General features: G+C 33.1%; 1 protein-coding gene across 16 annotated transcripts in view; it reads right to left on the bottom strand.

The window, feature by feature from the left end:
- Positions 1-19,200, bottom strand: part of LOC138702059 (ankyrin-3-like) — a 585,575-nt gene that overhangs the window by 111,784 nt on the left and 454,591 nt on the right. For all 16 annotated transcript variants that reach the window (XR_011332778.1, XR_011332779.1, XR_011332780.1 and 13 more), the window contains exons 11-15: positions 16,978-17,127; positions 14,313-14,453; positions 12,721-12,876; positions 3,834-3,932; positions 1,334-1,531 (exon numbers count right to left, since the gene is read on the bottom strand). Coding sequence is in view for 11 of the 16 variants with exons in the window: in XM_069829582.1 (XP_069685683.1) it covers positions 1,334-1,531; positions 3,834-3,932; positions 12,721-12,876; positions 14,313-14,453; positions 16,978-17,127 (744 nt within the window). In the remaining 5 variants the exon portion in view is untranslated. The remainder of the gene's footprint in view (positions 1-1,333; positions 1,532-3,833; positions 3,933-12,720; positions 12,877-14,312; positions 14,454-16,977; positions 17,128-19,200) is intronic.

The raw sequence follows: 19,200 nt of genomic DNA, 5'->3' as shown, positions 1-19,200 counted from the left end.
GTTTGATTCTAGGCTTTACTCTAATATTATAGCGAACATGGTAAGTTCTGCGAGTATTTTATTCCAATTTTTTGGCAATAAAAAAACTTTCATAATGTTGATTTAGCATCATTAAATTTATTGTAATCATAATGAATGTACTGTATAGGTCTATACCATAATATTTCATAATTAATGAGATCGTAGCCGGTAATGAATTGATAGTTAATCGATGCTCCCTTCATATTGTGATGTTGATGTGTAACATAATATTATGTGGAACAAAAAAAAAAAAAATCCAAAATAATTGTTTCAAAATTACAATGTGCAAAATACTCTGGGCGCAAATTATACTGACATGCATTTTAGGCAAATAAAGAATATTATTATTATTATTATTATTATTATTATTATTATTATTGGTCTGGGCTGAAGGAGAACCATTGTATAATGGAATATTTCTAATAAATTATTATTATTATTATTATTATTATTATTATTATTATTATTATTCTCGCATGACAACTATATTTGATTGGTATAAATTGGCTGGAGTTGTGCAATAAGAGACCAAGTGCCAAAAACCCGTTTCGAGATATTGGCCATTGAAATAAATCTCTTTTTTTTTTTTTTTAATAAAACATTTTATGCAAGAAGTATTATAACATTCATACTATTCCAAAAAATAGCACAAATAATATCAAAGAAGGCTAACCGATTTTTGATAAGAGACCAGCAGTTGAATTAATATTTCAAAGTAAAATAAATAGATTAATTTTATGTAATAAACGAATTTTTTCTTATAAATAGCAGCAAAATTCAGATATCACATTCTTGATTTTTTTCAGAGTTAAATTAGCCTGCCATCAACAGATTTGTGCAAATATCTCGTTTTTTTTTCAAATTGTCAGTTGGTCTCCGTCCATTCAATGGATCAATTTAATTAACAATTTTTATTACTAACTGGTAGAAAGTTATTTATATTGTAACAAGTGACTGAATTAAAAATTTCAACTAATTTTAAACAAAATGGATGTATATCAAATTTTAAACAAAATGGATGTATATCAAACAATGGGTACGGTAAAATTTATAAAACTTTAATGTATTGAATAATATGTGTTCAGACAACTGTTGTACATTAAATTTTATAATTTTAACGATCAATGTATAATTATATGTAAACACTGTATAAATTTGATCTTGTCTATCTCTAAAATATAATAATAAGATCTCTATAACACCAGACAATTCGATCTGTAGTTTATTCCGACCAGACATGAAATAACGTTAATTATTTTCTACTAAGCAAGCACCATAGGAATGTGACCTTCTCTTTGTATCATTAACTCACATTGGTAACAGCATTCGGTTTGGCTTTGTTTTCGAGCAGAAGGCTGATGACAAGGGTGTGTCCCTGTTGAGCTGCTTGGTGGAGGGGAGTATAACCAACTGATGTACTGTTGTCCACATTAGCACCATGTTGAAGTAAGAATCGCACCATATTCAGCTGTCCGAAGTGAGCTGCCACATGCAGAGGTGTGTATCCAGCCTATTTACGAAATCAAGACAATTAACAGTTGTATTATATGGCTAAAATCATTGGAGTTATTTCAGATATTCATAAAAGTAATCAAGCACACTATTAATATTGATTTTCGCACATAGTTAACCTACAGAATTTAATAATATTGGGTGATTCACGAGTTACCGCCAATTACGAACTCATTTCTGGCGACATTCCGAGAAAAATCTGTCATATAAACATGTGTCCTATTCTCAATATTTTCAGAGTTACACTAATTTGAATTTGTTTGTAAAAAACCTTTTTATTTAGTTTTAAGGGTAAAAGAATGTTAGGGAAATACATAGAGAATGAACTATTCAAAAGTATACTTTCTTTAATTGGCTAGTATTCTGAAGCTAAAAATGTTTTGTTAATTCCATAGTTGCTTTGTACAGAATTTTTTTTTTCCTAATTTTTAATTAAAAATTACATTATTCTTACGCACTTATCACAATTGTTACAGATCATACGACTTCTAGCAATTTGATTCTTTACAGATCAATTTTGCATCCTAATGTAGCCTACAGTCTTAAGAAGTTTAGAAGAATGATGTGATTTGTAACAATTGTCATGATTAATGTGTAAGAAAAATGTAATTTTGTAGTTAAAAATTGAAATAGTAATATGCGTTACAAGAGTGGTATGTTGAAGTTTTCATGTTCGAGGAAAAGTTTGAAAAAGCGAAACGTAGTTGAGCTTTTTTAATTTCCGAGAATTGAAAGAAAACATACCGCTCGTGTATCGTACATTATTTTGTGCGAAGATCGTTTATTACATACCTGAAAGAGGAATTTCTAATTAGTTGCAATGACATCTCCATCTTGGTTTCTGTTCAATGACGGCAAATTTGCAAAACAAAAGTATCTATCTTCAACATTGTTGCTTTAAAATGTTTTCTGTGTTTACTATACTCCAGCAGGCCGTGATATACGTCTGTCTTTTTTTCCCCCAGTCTGTGATGAGTCTGGAATCTTGTCGATTTTTTCACGGCTTCCTTAATGTTACTTGCATCACGAATGCAGTAACTTTAGTGGAGTTGTAGAGTTTACTTAATTTTTGCAAATATTTAAAAACAATAATTAACAATGCAATTTAGGTGAAATTGCAGTGGTAAGTTTCCAATTTATAATTATTACTATATTGAACGTCTCTAAAAATAATATGTTAAAATCCTAAAGCAGTAAAATCAATATGTCACTTAAGCGGTAAGAAGAGGGAAATTGTTATGTGTGTTAGGTTGGGAATACTGAATGTGGAATTTTAGACTTTCCGCAGATTGGTTTTGTGCGGAAACCAAGCAAATACGCACGATCTCGCACAAAAAAATGTCTGTACAAAGTAACTGTGGAATTAACAACATGCTTTCAGCTTCAGAATACTAGCCAATTAAAGAAATTATACTTCTGAATATTCATTCTCTAAATGTAATATTCTTTTACTCTTAAAACTAGTGTAACTCTGAAAATATTGAGAGTAGGACCCAAGTTTACACGACATTTTTTGCTCAAAATGTCTTCATAAGTAGCGGTAATTCCTCATGAATCACCCTGTATAAACGGCATTCTGATATTATGTTCAATCCAGCTCATGGGATAAATAGCATTTCAATTGTTACTTTTTTAATACGAGACTTGGGGCATAAGTTATGACAACTATTTTTTTTTTTCACAGTTAATTGATGGTATCACAATATATTGTATGTAGAGTGTTGTGTGGTATCCACAATACCAGTATGTGGTCGTATCACTACAGGGATGGTAATGTGATATGGTTATGACACAGAAAGCGATGTTATGTGTAATATGTAATGCAGTTGTGAGTCCACCGCCATGCAGAGTGAATGTGACCCAGAGGATTTTTAGGGTGAGTATGTGTGCTGTAAAATCAACCCATCTGTTTAATACAAATAGAAACAAACAAAAAGTACCAGTACTTACTGATAATTAATCAATGTAAAGTTGTTATATAGAAAGTTTTCAAACCGAAATTCCAAAATGACTTAAGTTTAATGTAAAAATAAATTAAACATATAAATTAATAGGCATTTATTTTACGCAAAAAAAAAAAAAGCATTAAATGGCGTACCATGTATTTTTTAATAAAATAAAAAGTAATGGTTGAATCCAAATAGTAAGCATATATCTTCACTAAATTTTATAAAACAGAATAATATGCTTAAATTTGAACGTTTATAAATAAATGCTAAACTTGTCAAAATAGCTACGATATAAATATGACAGCAGCATGGAAGAGATGGGCAATAAGATGTGAAATTAATGCTTTTTACCTTAGTTGTGGAGTCAACTTCAGCTCCGTTTTTGACTAGAATTGATGCAACGTTCACTTTATCCTCTTGTGCACACAAATGCAGTGGAGTGAGGCCATTCTGTAAACAAAACACATGCAGTATTACATAACACTGTTTCCGGAAACATTTAAATTTCAGCATCAGCAAGCTAATCGCTCCAATTCACACTTTAATGCAAATCCTACACTTCCCTGCAACAACAACATTAATCCGACATTTTGTAGTAACCAGAGGGATATGGCAGCAGAGTGATTTGTATGTATGGACTGCTCTGTGTGTTTATGCCACATTTCGTAACTTTATATTTATAAACAGTTGGATTTAATTCAACACTCTTGTAAGGAATTTGAACATATTACACTCTTTGCGTTTATTATTACAATTACTAGATATCAATTATTATCATTACGATTATTATTATTATTATTATTATTATTATTATTATTATTATTATTATTATTATTATTAAGTATACATTATAATATTATAATATTAAACTTACTGTACAGATATGTACAAATTTTTCATTGCTATTCAATTAAAACAATATTACATACATTTAAGATATTCTGATCTATTTCGTAACATTTTCACAACATTTGAAAGCAATATTAACTGCGTAGAGGAAGTGACACTGAATTTCTTATGTAATTAATAAATATCAACTAATTAAATGAATATATTGTATGGTGAATAATGAACTATTTTTGGTATTTACGTTAACATTTGACATTTCTTTCACTGTCGCCTGCTGGGTGCAAATAAATGGGGGATATGGGAGGGATTTTTCCCCCTGTTGGAAAGTTATTCCTCTCTCATAAATTCATATTAACATCCCTGCCAGGGATAACTTCTATCCCCCCCTCACAAAATATAATTATTTTAATACGAGTGTATGTACTTTATGAACTATAAAGTAAGCAAAGAAAACAATAAAATTGATGTATTATTGTCACCGGTAAGCTGACAACAATCAATAACTTAGGAATTACACATCTTGTCTTAAGCCTGCTCATGGATATAATTATTATTTATGATCAAGATGCAAAACAAGCAATTCAGTGCGATCAAGAGTTGAGCCGTATCGAATGAGGATAATAATAATTTTATGTATGGTATTCTCTATCTAGGATTCTATTCCCCCCCCCCCCATCAGAAATCCTAATTAGCACCCTGGTTGCCTGTGGTTATTAACTCAGATGGCTTCAGGTTCAATTTCTGAAGAGATGATCGGAAATGTATCTCCTACATATAAGAAATATGCATCCATCCCTAATCCCCTCTTGTCTTGCATTGCCTCAAGTAATGACCTCATGCTGTGCTGACCATATGGCTAGGGGATCCTAATCTTTGTGACTACATGTTTCCACTTGACTAGAAATATAATAGTAACAATAATGTTATGTATTTATGCTTTTATGGACACGAGTAACATTCTTAGAAAGACAAAATTTATGTTTACTTAGAATAGATGATGATTTACACTGATAAAAATTTTATTAGATATGAATTTTTTTTTATTTTAGTAGGTTATTTTACGACGCTTTATCAACATCTTAGGTTATTTAGCGTCTGAATGAGATGAAGGTGATAATCCTGGTGAAATGAGTCCGAGGTCCAGCACCAAAAGTCACCCAACATTTGCTCATATTATAAGCTCATATTATTGGGTTGAGGGAAAATCCCGGAAAAAACCTCAACCAGATAACTTGCCTCAACCAGGAATCGAACCCAGGCCACCTTGTTTCGCGGCCAGATGCGCTAACCGTTACTCCACAGGTGTGGACATTAGATATGAATGGTATACATGCAACCAGGACTCAAACTGAAACACTACAGCACAACACAAAACCATTCGACACAATGAATCTGAAAGTTACAGTTCCTATTGCACAATGGTGAAATTGAAGTAAACTTACAATCAATATGGTACATGGACTGCATCTACTAAGGACAACGATCATTACAAACCACATCAACAAGAATGATAATGACTGCATTTAAAGTTTGATAACAGAAGGATATTCATAAAAATATGGACTGCATTTGTTATGGACAACGATCATTACAAACCACATCAACAGCAGTGATAATAATAATTACATTTAAACTTTGATAACTGAAGGACATTCATAAAAATGGTAATTGATAAGCACAGGAACGCCATTTCGTAGTGTTTTAGCAACAACAGCTTTAGCAAGATTTCTGGCTTCTGTTGCATTCAAACAATTATAAAATACGATAATTTGGTCCAGAGAACATCCGTTTTTGGAGTAAAGATAATTCGTTTGACGTGTTTCTTAATTGAAATTACGAAATGGCTTAACATTTAATATAAAAATAAATAAAGATATTAATTTATAAATTGTAAAATACTGACATGTTATAATTCTAAAGAGAAATGACAGCTGCACAGTGTGTATGTTACCAAAGACATAACAGCTGTAAACATTACTTAAAACATGAATATATTCCACTCTTGTTCCAAACGCTACACATTGTTTTCAATCTTGTTTACTCTTCAGTGATTAGGTCTAGCAATGTAATTCACGAAGGCCATTGCAATGATTCACACATTGTTTATGTAATTAAAGTACAATGCTGTGTAGATTCGTTTAAAAATAGATTCAATTAAATTACAGGAGATAGAATTTTGCTAATATTTTACAATGAAAATCTGTAAATAAATTTAGTTTGATTAATTTATTCGTTAATTTCAGCTTTTTCATTCATTCAATCAATTAATTAATATAATCGTCATCTGTGGAAAATGAGGAAATCTATAGGGTGGAAGTTTTCAGGTTGGACAGTAGCATACCTTCCCCATCTCAGCTTTCTCTACTCTAGGTTTACTGTACTTCATAATTTGTTCACAGATCAGTGTATCAGCTCTGTTCAGTATATGAACAGTTAAAACATTTCTGCCCATAACCTGTAACTTTCACTCCTATTCAGCTGATTCCTAGTAGTAAAAGTGAATCAAAATGGAGAATGACACTAACACCAGCGGTGGATTTTCAGGGGAGGCAAGGGAGGCAGTGTCTCCCCTAATATTTTACCAGAAAACAATATGGCAGTAATAATTTCAGCTGAATTAAGATCACAGACAAGTTACAGCAAATGACGAACATTTTTCCTTTTATATTAATTTTACTATTCACTACGACTAAGATGTAAGTTACGTAAAGTCGACCACATTCAGTTGGTGATGCCTGCTCGCTATACTGTAGATAGTACAAATATCGTACTGAAAAATAACAGATAGCTATAATCTGTATAGTCCAGTATAGTCGACATCTAGCAGCCTGCAGTGTCTATGTGAGAGCGGGAGAGAAGAATCGGCTACATGACGCTACTCCCCGGTAACCATGACAACAGCAGTTCAACCAATAAGATAGCTGGTTAGAAGAGTGTTTAAACTTGACTAGAACGCGCGAGGGGAGCCGATTTGGAGACGTCCTACCCAGCGCTGACAACTGTACTGCTTATAGTCACGGCCGGTTTCGGCTGTATTGGGAAGCTCTCTCTCTTTGTCTCTTCTTGGTTTTAGAAACTTGAGTCACATGTTGTTAGTTTTCTCTCCCTGCGTAAAAGTTTTCATTTATGTTGTTAGATTTCCTCTTGTTTGCGGGTGTTCTTGTTATTTTATTCTTTTGTGTTACGAGATGTATTTACTTATACAGTATTTTAAATATATCGAGAGTTTAGAAACAAATGCAGATTTGTCTCTAGCTTCTTCTAGTAGCAGTTTTTCAGTATGTTGTGACCTATTTGATCGGTTTGCGAAGAAAGAGGAACGTCCAGTTAATTTGCTGTAAAATTAGACTAAGTAATAGTAATAAACAAGCCCCGGATTCTTGGGTTCGAATCAATTTTGTTGCTATCTCATTACTCTCGAAATATTGCTTTTTTTATTCGTTTTATATAGCAAAGAGTAACATTCTTAAATTCAATATGACCTAAAAGACCTAATTCGTAGGTTAAGACTTAAAATGTTCTGAAGAGAGGTAATCTTTACCAAGCCGCTGTAATATATTAACAGTATGTTGTTTATTTTTATTTTTTTGCTGTAAAATCATATAAATTCCTAAACATAAAATTTAAAATCCTAAAACATAAACTGGAAAACCTAATTTTAATTTCTTACAACCTATAAATTCTGCACTTGGTAGTGAGGTACATCACAGGTCTTATATTTTATATTCTCATCATTCACGTCTTGGCCTCCTCAACTTTCAAACCCACCGTCCGCTACTGACTAACACTCATTTGAAGCAGCAGATGAGCGATAACTGGTAAGAGTTTGTGAATGGAGAGCTCATTTGTGCTTGTTTAAATTTAAGATCGTGTGAAGAAATGTTATGGGGAACACAGGTGTGAAGAAATGTTATGGGGAACAGACAATCATTACTAGCACTGTGAGGAAGTGTTTTCGAAATACATAAACTGGTTTAAAAGACAAGTAGGCTAATGTAATATGAAAGAGGATGACATGTAACACTGGTAACCCTTGCATCAATGACTGAAAGGACACTATCCTTCTGAATACCCTGGACCATCTGATAAATATAGCTAGCTAGTGAAAGTGGGACTTCAGGGAAAAAGTGGGACAGCATATTTTTCTAAAAATCCTGTATTTATTTGGTTTAAATTTAATCGTAAGATGGATACACATGTCAAAATTAAACGAAAATGACTCTAAAATAAGTAAGAAATGTTAATCATCTCAAATTATACTTCTTAGAAAAATAGTTTGTAACAATAAGAAAAAATTAAATGCACTTTCAAATTCATTAATATTTAGTTGAAGTCAGAAATTAGGCTCCTAAAGAGGATTATTTACTTTCTTTACTCCAAGAATACTTAACAGAAGTTGCTATTGCATTCAGTAACTCAGGGTTTTCAAGCAAATATGAATAAAAATCGTTGCAGTTATTATCCATATATTCAGGTGAATAGTTATTTGCTGTAGCTCTAAAACAAAGGAATTTCTTTTCAAGCTTTTCTGTAAATTTACATTGCCTCTTTGGCATTGTTATAAGTAGTAAAACACAGTTCTAATGTTCACGTATTAAATTGATTAAAACCCTAGCTAAACTTGGCAAGTGAACAAAAAAACTGTAAAAAAAATCTCAAATATTATCATTCTATCAATAAACAAAACATGTTGTACTAACCTAAAAATTGCTATCATTAATAGATACAATCTTTAGCATAGAACAATACTTCCATGTCGAAAGTTTGCAAGTAGCCTACGGTATTATAGGTAAAATTTATGGGCACACTTGTAAAAAGTTTAGAACTTGCAAACTTACGCCAAAAATCGGGACAAAAGTCTATTTATTGAAAAAAAAGTTGGGATAGGTTTTCAAGGCTCAAAAATGGGACAATCAGTGGCGGTTCCTCGGGGGAGGGAAGGGAGGAACATCCTCCTCACATTTTTCTTCTTTTGAAAGTAAATACCAAATGAAATATATGCCTTGAAATTCGAGGAAGATTCGATAATTTTTAAGTTCACAGCTATAAGAAAACTTCGATTGATCGAGTTTTAAACCACGCGCGCTCATGTGCTGCTAGAAAACTGTGAGAAGGATGCGAGATTGTTTGTGTGGAGGAAAGTCAATCCATTCCTCCTTTACTGCTGTTTAACGCACATAGACAACAGCGCGCTAGCGGCCAGAGAAAGAAGCAGCATTTTAAAGCAAGTAAATGAACGTATAGGGAGGAGATCCTCCTCTGAATCAGCGCATGGGCGGGAAATAAAAACAGACTGGTCGTGCAGCAAGCTTACTACCGCTGCCATCTAACGATGCTGCATTCAACCAGACACGTCATCTAGGAGGAGACACAATAAAACCAGTTTTAACGCAAAGCTATGAAAGACACCATATAAACTTTTTTTTTAAATTATAAATCAAAATATATTATTCATTGCACTTTATATAAGCTATATTCATGGTTTGAAACTTTCGAGGATATCTGAAAGTTGAAGTTGGATTTATATAAAACAAAGAGGAAGTAGTTCTAAGTTACTATCGCAGATCTTTTTGGCCTCTGAAATTCACTTCCATTCATTGTCTACTAGACAGGACAACAGCCAAGTTGTCAGTTTTGTACAAATATATTTGAAATTGAAGGTACTGGAGACTACATTATTTTTAACATAAAATTAATCGGCCACCGGCAGCTTTGAACAATAATGGTAATATGACTTTACAAGAACTGATATTCTTCAAAAGCATGTGATACTGAACTTATAAAATGTACATGTGGCAACACAGACCACGTGGGTGGGTGCAGTGTTCTCACTTTCCTAACAGATTATTTCTCATTCCCATTTCCGTAAAACGGTTCCGGTTACGTGTTAGTAGCTAGTCTCTACCAACACGTGTGATGCTGTAGTGTGCAAGAAATATGCTCCGAGGTTGTGAATTTCCTTGTAATTGTTAATTTGTGCAATTATTCAACAATGAATGGAAGTGGAAACATATTATATTTTGGACAATTTAGGAAACTCAGTTTACAAAAACAGATTACTGTATATTATGGAAGGCCAACCCTAACACTACCTGGTCTTACATGTATGCATGTAGGCTAATTTGTAGCTTGTTTCTCTCAAGAAGGTGTCATTTTGCGCTGTTAACTTCTTTCCTCCTCTTAAGAAATATGCAGGAGCCGCCACTGGGGACAATCCCAATTAATTGGGATGTATGGTCACCCTAAATATAGCTCACTATGTGAGGGCAGTGGAGAACATGCAGTCCTGGATTGTACATTATTCGATTAATAAAATACATATAACAGTTTAATATTGATATTGAACACTGATAAGATTGTATAGGAATAACACCTCAACTGTGACATAACAATTACACTTCTCTAGCTCAAGTAGATTTCAAGGAGGAGGAGGAGGGGGAAAGGGGAAGGAGAGAACGGAAAAAATAGGAGACTTACTGTCAAAGAATCCATCATAATGCTTAGCTTTTCAACATTCTAAAAGAAAACCACACAAGAAAATGAGAATTCCTATCACACACTCTGAACTAAACAAAATTGTATAAAACTGAGCATAAATAAACAAAATTGAACAGTAAAAGTAATTTCAGTTTTGTTATTATAAACACAAATGTAAAAACAAAGATTAACATCACCCTGCTAAATACTTAAGTTTCTCCACACACTCAAAATCACCTTGTTCTGTAAATTATCACCATAAGAATAGAAAGTAATATTTGACTTAAATTTCTAGTATAGTCCCAATTCTTTCTGCTGTTACGAATTAATAATACACATAATTTAGTTACAGAATTTACAAAATATGATATGATATATATTTAATGTCATCAAAAAAATCATACAAGTAATAGCGCACCTTCACATTGCTGTATACAGGTACTCACCATAACTATACTTACATTTACATACCGTTGTCAAAGCATATACATGATAGTGACGTCCTACGTATTAATCCTTTAGGTATTCTAATTAACTACAGCTTAACTATTAGAACTAGAACTTCGTTACTATTGGTATTACAATTACTGCTTTGTCCCTTCATTTGTAACCGCGTAATAACGGACGAATTTTCTCATTTTTTCAGTCAGTATCTGGGGCATCCTATTGACAAATATTAGTCTTAACTGTTATTTGTTTTGCAAGTCGATTGTATAATACTACCACCCTAATCTTTATTACAGTTCATTCACATATTTACAAAATAGAACAAACACAGAATATTCGTTAGTCATATTTTCATTTTTCATTATATGACCTAATGAAATTAACATTAGTTTTGCTATAAAAACACACTAAATTTCCTATGTCTGTTTAGGTTGATTTAGGTTACCTAATGCTTGGGTTTGTTCTTTGCAACATATATATATAAAAATCGATAATGTGTTAAATTGGAGAAATCATATTAAAGAAATTACCCCCAAACTAAATTCAGCTTGTTTTGCTATTAGATCTATGCAAAAGATAATAAATATCAATACCTTAAAAACAATATACTTTGCATACTTCCACTCGGTAATGAGTTTTGGAATAATATTCTGGGGAAATTCCACAGATACTAACAATATATTTCTATTACAAAAAAAAGTAATTAGAATAATAGTAGGTGCCAAATCTAGGGAATCGTGTAGGACTATTTTCAAAAACTACAAATAATGCCCATGGCTTGTCAGTATATCTTTTCATTAATAATCTTCCTCGTATGTAATCGTGAAAACTTTGTAACTAATTCAACAGTTCATAGCATAAATACACGTCAAAAAATGACTTTCATACTTCATCGGCAAGTCTATCATGCTATCAAAAAGGAGTGCGTTATATGGCAGTAAAAATTTTTAATAGCCTCCCTATTGATATAAAAAATGAAACTCAAAACATAAGATTATTTAGGGCCAAATTAAAGAAGTACCTAATTTCTTACGCCTTCTATTCTGTAGGTGAATTCATGACATTCAATAACACTTCATGAAATTGATACTAAAACTTTGCGTTGTACTAGTAGATTATATTGTAAATCTCTTCTGTATATATTTCATCTAGACTGTGACTATAAATTAAGACTTTATAATAGTATTAAGTTTTTTGACTTGTTCCATATTCTAGCTGTGAAGCAATGTGTGAATACCATGGAATGTTAATAAATACAATACAATACAATACTATACAATTGTACAATATTTGTGCACAGATATTCTCATACTCGCATTTCAAATGCTCTGCATCACCTATTCTGCACATTTAAGCATGTGCAAATAGTTTTGTGCAAGATTAAAACTTACACGGAAATTTGTTCCAAATATTTTAATTAGTCATATATGGTATTTCGTCACAAAAAACATGGAATTCTTCTCACCTTAGCTTTGTGGTTAGGATCTGCTTGATGTTCGATAAGAAGTGAAGCCATATCTGTATGTCCTTCTTGTGAACACAAGTGGAGAGGAGTGAAGCCAGCTTTTGATTCTGCATTTGCTTTAGCACCGTACTCCAGCAAAGTTGTTGCAATGTCCATCTATAAAAATAACTTTTCTATAATCTCACTGTCTATATGTTTCAAATAAAATTATGCATTCCAAGGAGGAGAAGGACGAAAATTTATTTTACACAATAAGTAATATCTTATTTCCACAGAAATTATTTACAGTTCAAACTGCAATTTTTAAGTCAATATGCCTAACTTCATTATGTTGCTGCTTTAAGGGGTTACGTACAACTTACAACAATACAATTTTTGGAAGTATTCAACGTTATTTTCCTCCATTACTGTATCTTGTACAATAATGAAAATTGGTATGTGTAAAACACTGTCCTTCTGCTATATGAAAAAAAATATTTTTACGATTTAAAAAAAATTATTTATATTTCTTTTTTCAAAATTCAAAATGATGAAGCGTTTCCCTCATAACTCATAAACTTGTTAACTTTTTCATGTTCTCTCTCTTTTATTTTATTGTTGAAACTCATGTATACAATATCATGCTCTTTCAACTACATTCCTTGTTAAATATATTTTTTTTCTTTTTATTTTGTGTTAGAAGAAAATACTGATATTTGACTATTTTTAAAAATTAATTTATTTTTTATCAGACAATCTATCAAAGGTAGAGAAGTGATCTTGGATCATATTGTAGATATGACATGCATTAATACACACAAAGAATTTCATCACAGAATGTTGGATAGTTTTTGAGTTATGTGGGAAACTCTTCATCACTGCACAGTGAACTGAATTTTGGAAAAAAATAAATAAATAAAAAAATAAAATAAAAAAAATTATTTTTTAATCGTAAAAATATTTTTTTCATATAGCAGAAGGACAGTGTTTTACACATACAAATTTTCATTGTACAAGATACAGTAATGGAGGGAAAAAAAAGTTGAATATTCCCAAAATTTTACTGCTATAAGCTACCTAATCTCTTAAAGTTCATTTAAAATTTGAAAATGTTATGATATGTTTCGAACAATATTGAATAATTTTCTGAATTGTTATATATTTACTTACTCTCGAAAGTGGGGAGAAGGTCTTTATGTGGTAAAATATTTCCCTGCATACAACGCAATTATTTCAGTTTCAAAATATAATCTTGAAAGTTATAACAAGATGAATATTTCAGAGAAATTATTTGAAAATTATTAATATAGCCTAAATTAAAACAAAAACGCTACACATTCAATGAAAGGATGAGATGGAAATATAATATTTTAGTTAAAATTAATATTAGAGGAGAAAAATTCGCTCCAGTGTCAGAGGGATTGAACCCGGTGAGCTATGCCAAAGTTCAATCCACAGCACCAGATCGAACCCCTCTCCAAAAAAAAAAAAAAAAAAAAAAAAAAAAACTTTACGTAGATAATATTTTAGCACATTAAAATACAATACAAGCTTTTACTAATTCATGCCAACATCTAGATTAAAAACGAACTTTGGAAGGGACATGCAGTTACCTGATTTTTCCTAGCTGCTATGTGTAGAGGTGTGTGACCATTTTTGGCAGTGGCGTGAGGTGATGCACCTTTATCTAACAGGAGCAATGCAACATTCTGATGGTCATAATGACTCGCAACATGCAAAGGTGTTACTCCATTCTGTAACATATGTAGTCCAGGTGTTCAAAGTTGTTGCCAAATCCTACTTTAAGCAAGTGTAAATAGGCAATAAAGTATACATTCCAAAGCGAGAATAAACAATTTTTAGATATAATACTTATTACTACAAAATTTATTCAATACAACAGTTATCTTTCACTCAAGAAATTGTTTTTCTTTTCCATCATTCTTTCTTAGGAGCATATTTGTATGCTTTACCCATGATAAATTATACTTTTTTGTAATGTGGAATTAATAATAATAATAATAGTCACATTAATAACCTTAAAAAAGTGGAAGAGTGAATAAATACTGGTAGCCTACATGCTAAATCTGTAACAACTCATGTTATGCTATAGTCATATTATCTTATTTGTCGTAGTTCTAAAGACAGCATGTGTGCATACTTTATTTCATCATTTAATACACAATTTTTATAACATTCATACGTATCTTAATGTCAAGTCTAGATGTTCCACTTGAGATAATGTCTATTATGTTGTTGTTGTTTTCTAATGCCAGGCGTTTGACAATAAAGTCATTTGACCTCTTGCACTCCAATATTTTTCAAAGATATTATCATGACCAGCCACTGAAGCACAGATTTTGAGGTGTTCCGAATCCATTTCTTGGTTTGAGTTGCACAATGGACAGTTAGGGGACTGATATATTCCAATTCTATGCAGGTGTTTGGCCAAACAATCATGGCCTATTGCCAATCTAAATGCAGCTACAGACGATTTTCGTGGTAAATCGGGAATTAACTGTGGATTTTGATGCGGAGAGTTCTAGAATAGAATAGGTCTATTATAAAATATGCCCATGACTCATAACACTCAAAGTACCTCACATTTCGACTAGTCTATCTGGATGTATACATTTATAATTAAATACAACAGATGTGAATTACCGGTAGTTATCTCAGTTAACATTTGCAAGCACAAGACAAATATTTTAACTATGAATATCACGTCTTGGGTTTCTGCCATCAAGGAGAATTGCTCCTAATCAACAGACATAACGACCCTCCCAAGTACTAACATTGTAACTCATTTTTTACATTTTTCAGGAGATGAAAATGAAGTTTTAAAATGATCGTGTAAATTAGTGTATACAAAAATGTAGAGTAACAAAAAGATTTTACATACAATTGGGAAGGTTTAGAGCTATACAATGATAGTACTGGGAGAAAAAGAAACAATTTAAGACCATATTAACTAGGACAACTCAAAACCATAAAAAATTGAGTTACAATGTTAGTACTTGGGAGGGTCGATAATATGGTTCGTTCTCTCATCGCATCTTCAGTCTGTCAGAATGCTTCCTATGAGGTTTATGAGGAGGTCGGTTGCGTCTCTTCTGATGGCTCTACTAGACGTGCTGATATCATCATAATTGATCGGCAGAATGATAAGGGTGTCATTCTTGATCCCACAATCCGTTTCGAGTTGCATGAGCAACAGCCACAAGAGGTGTGTCGTGAAAAACAAGTCATATATGAGCCTTGTTGTCAGCATCTTGGAGCACAATACCACATCACACATTGGACAGTTTTTGGGCTCGTGTTCGGTGCCCGTGGTACGATCCCACGAGAAACTTTAAATCAACTTAAACACTGAAAGTACCTCACATTTCGACTAGTCTATCTGGATGTATACATTTATAATTAAATATAACAGATGTGAATTACTGGTAGTTATCTCAGTTAACATTTGCAAGCACAAGACAAATATTTTAACTACCTATGAATATCACGTCTTGGGTTTCTGCCATCAAGGAGAATTTCTCCGAATCAACAGACATAATACGGTTCGTTCTCTCATCGCAGCTTTAATCCGTCAGAATGCTTCCTATGAGGTTTATGAGGAGGTTGGTTGCGTCTCCTCTGATGGCTCTACTAGACGTGCTGATATCATCATAATTGATCGGCAGAAGGATAAGGGTGTCATTCTTGATCCCACAATCCATTTCGAGATGCATGGGCAACAGCCACAAGAGGTGTGTCGTGAAAAACAAGTCATATATGAGCCTTGTTGTCAGCATCTTAGAGCACAATACCACATCACACATTGGACAGTTTTTGGGCTCATGTTCGGTGCCTGTGGCACGATCCCACGAGAACCTCTAAATCAACTTAAACAATTTAAAATTTCTGATGCAACGATTGATGCCATAGGATCTCACGTGTTAAAATCATCCTTAGCTATAATTAGTAATCATTTGTGCCCAACAAACTTTTATTGTAAATGATTTCCTATGTTTTCCTATCATTTATCTTAATGTTTTCCTTTTCCTTTCAAATTATCACACAATTGGTTTTCATGATTATTCTTTATGAATTGATTAGTAGGCCGATCTATTCGAACCCTTATTTAGGGCGGCTTTTTTTTTTTTTTTGTTAATTGTTAATTCAGATATCCACTATAGACTGGCACTGTCTGTGATGATTTGGAGCAGATATATCAGTCTCGGAGTGCTAGGAAATAACTGCGAAACACAAGGAGAGTAATAAGAAGAATTTTACCTTGCCCTGCGCATCTACTGGCGCGTCCTTCTGCAGTAGAAGTTTAGCGACGTTCAGGTTTCCATATTTGGCAGCAAGATGCAAAGGTGTGAAACCCTTCTTAGTCGTTGCCGTCAGCGAAGCACCATGTTCCAACAGCACAGACGCAACCTAAATATAAACACCAACATTTAAATCCCTCGCATGTCTTGTATGGAAGATGATTACAGCAATACCAGTGAGAAATTGGGTTGTCAATAACAATGAAAATCCTTAGATCTGAGAAAATATTGTGACAGCGACGTGAGAATCGAACTCACGACCAGCGTCCCGCAAGAAAGCAGATCGCACGGGCTCCACGGAACATTGAGTGACGTCGCGCGGTGGAGAGAAGAGAGAGAGGGTGTATTACGTCACGCGACGAGTCTGCGCGCGCAGCTGCTACGCAGTGGATGTGGAACGACCTTCCCGATTATTCCAGACGTCTGTCGATGTAGAGATATTGAGATAATTCTCTACACACCCGTAGAAGGTTCTCGCAACTATGATTTTGCTATAAAAGAGCAGGCGCCAGCGAACTAGACAGAGTTTTCAGTTATTCTGTCAGTGAGTAAGCCAGAGCGAGCAAGCCAGTCAAGCCAACCGGAGTTCGACTCGAGTGTGCGTCCGCATCTGCGTCAGCATCCGAAGGCCTGAGTTCGAGTGCAGTGGATCGCAGTTGGAGGGACCTGAGTTCGAGTGCAGTGGATCGCAGTTGGAGGGACCTGAGTTCGAGTGCAGTGGACCGCAGTTGGAGGGACCCGAGTTCGAGTACAGTGAACTGTCTCTGAAGGTCTGTGGTTCGAGATACTGTGAACTCGAGTGACTGAGATAGAAGAACTGTGAACTGAGAACTGGTAGTTCTGATTTGTAAATAGTGCTTTGTAAATATTAGTTAAGATTAACAGTTAATTGTTGTTCGTACTAGTCCAAGTAAATTGTCATTGTCGTCGGTGGAGTGCTATAACGAATACTGTGTTGAGTGAAAATCCAATTGTTGACGAGAGCGTTAAGGCGAATTGTAGAAAGGAATTATTGTTGTGGCGAATAAATTACATTGTTGTAACTAATAAAAATCACAATATGCACGCAAGTGGAATTCCAAGTCTATAAATGCATAAACAGAATAAACAAAAACATTTACAGACTGTGAAAAGTTTATGATATCCAAAATTAACATACCAGCATAAAAAAAATTTCAAGATGATATACTCAATCACAGCAGACTGCAGGGTTTAAAACACAAAAATTATGAAGATGATGATTTCTTTGCACTTCATAATTTGAGGTGTACGATGTGATTCGGTTGTAGTTAGTTTCGATATTTAAATTATACATTGAAAGGAAGCCCTTACTGTACCTACGTGAAATAAGCTATTTTAGAGTGTTTAAGCTATGTTTGTTTTTCTCAATCCACGATAAAACTGAAGTGGCTTCTATTGGTCTCATTAAAAATCAGTTAATACATTATTATACGTGGCCATTGTAAGACTCATTTTCAAATCACGAAATAAAGCAAATTTTTAAAATAAAACAAATTTTATCTCATTTGGCGAAATATAGCATAGGGCTCAATATTTTGTAATTTCACGTATTTAATTAATTTAGTCAGTACTGCACATACAGCATAATATATAATGATTCAAATAAAAACACACAACACAACTTTTTTCATATTTAATAAACAATTTTTGGGAAAAAATAAAACCATTTTCAAACATCCAGCTACAGTGAAAGGCATACCTCAATGGAGCTACTATCAGTAGAAAGACAAAGTGGCTATTGTAATTATTTAGAATACTTTTATTTTACTGAAGATGAAATCAGTAATAATTTCCGAAACATTGGTCACAGGTCATTCTATAACATCTGAAACATTGGTCACAAGTCATTCTATAACATCTGAAACATTGGTCACAGGTCATTCTATAACATCTGAAACATTGGTCACAGGTCATTCTATAACATCTGAAACATTGATCACAGGTCATTCTATAACATCTGAAACATTGGTCACAAGTCATTCTATAACATCTGAAGCATTGGTCACAAGTCATTCTATAACATCTGAAACATTGGTCACAAGTAATTCTATAACATCTGAAATATTGGTCACAAGTAATTCTATAACATCTGAAACATTGGTCACAAGTAATTCTATAACATCTGAAACATTGGTCACAAGTAATTCTATAACATCTGAAA

Source organism: Periplaneta americana, chromosome 6 (genome assembly GCF_040183065.1).
Source record: "Periplaneta americana isolate PAMFEO1 chromosome 6, P.americana_PAMFEO1_priV1, whole genome shotgun sequence".
NCBI lineage: Eukaryota > Metazoa > Arthropoda > Insecta > Blattodea > Blattidae > Periplaneta > Periplaneta americana.
This window is presented reverse-complemented; position numbering and strand designations above follow the sequence as displayed.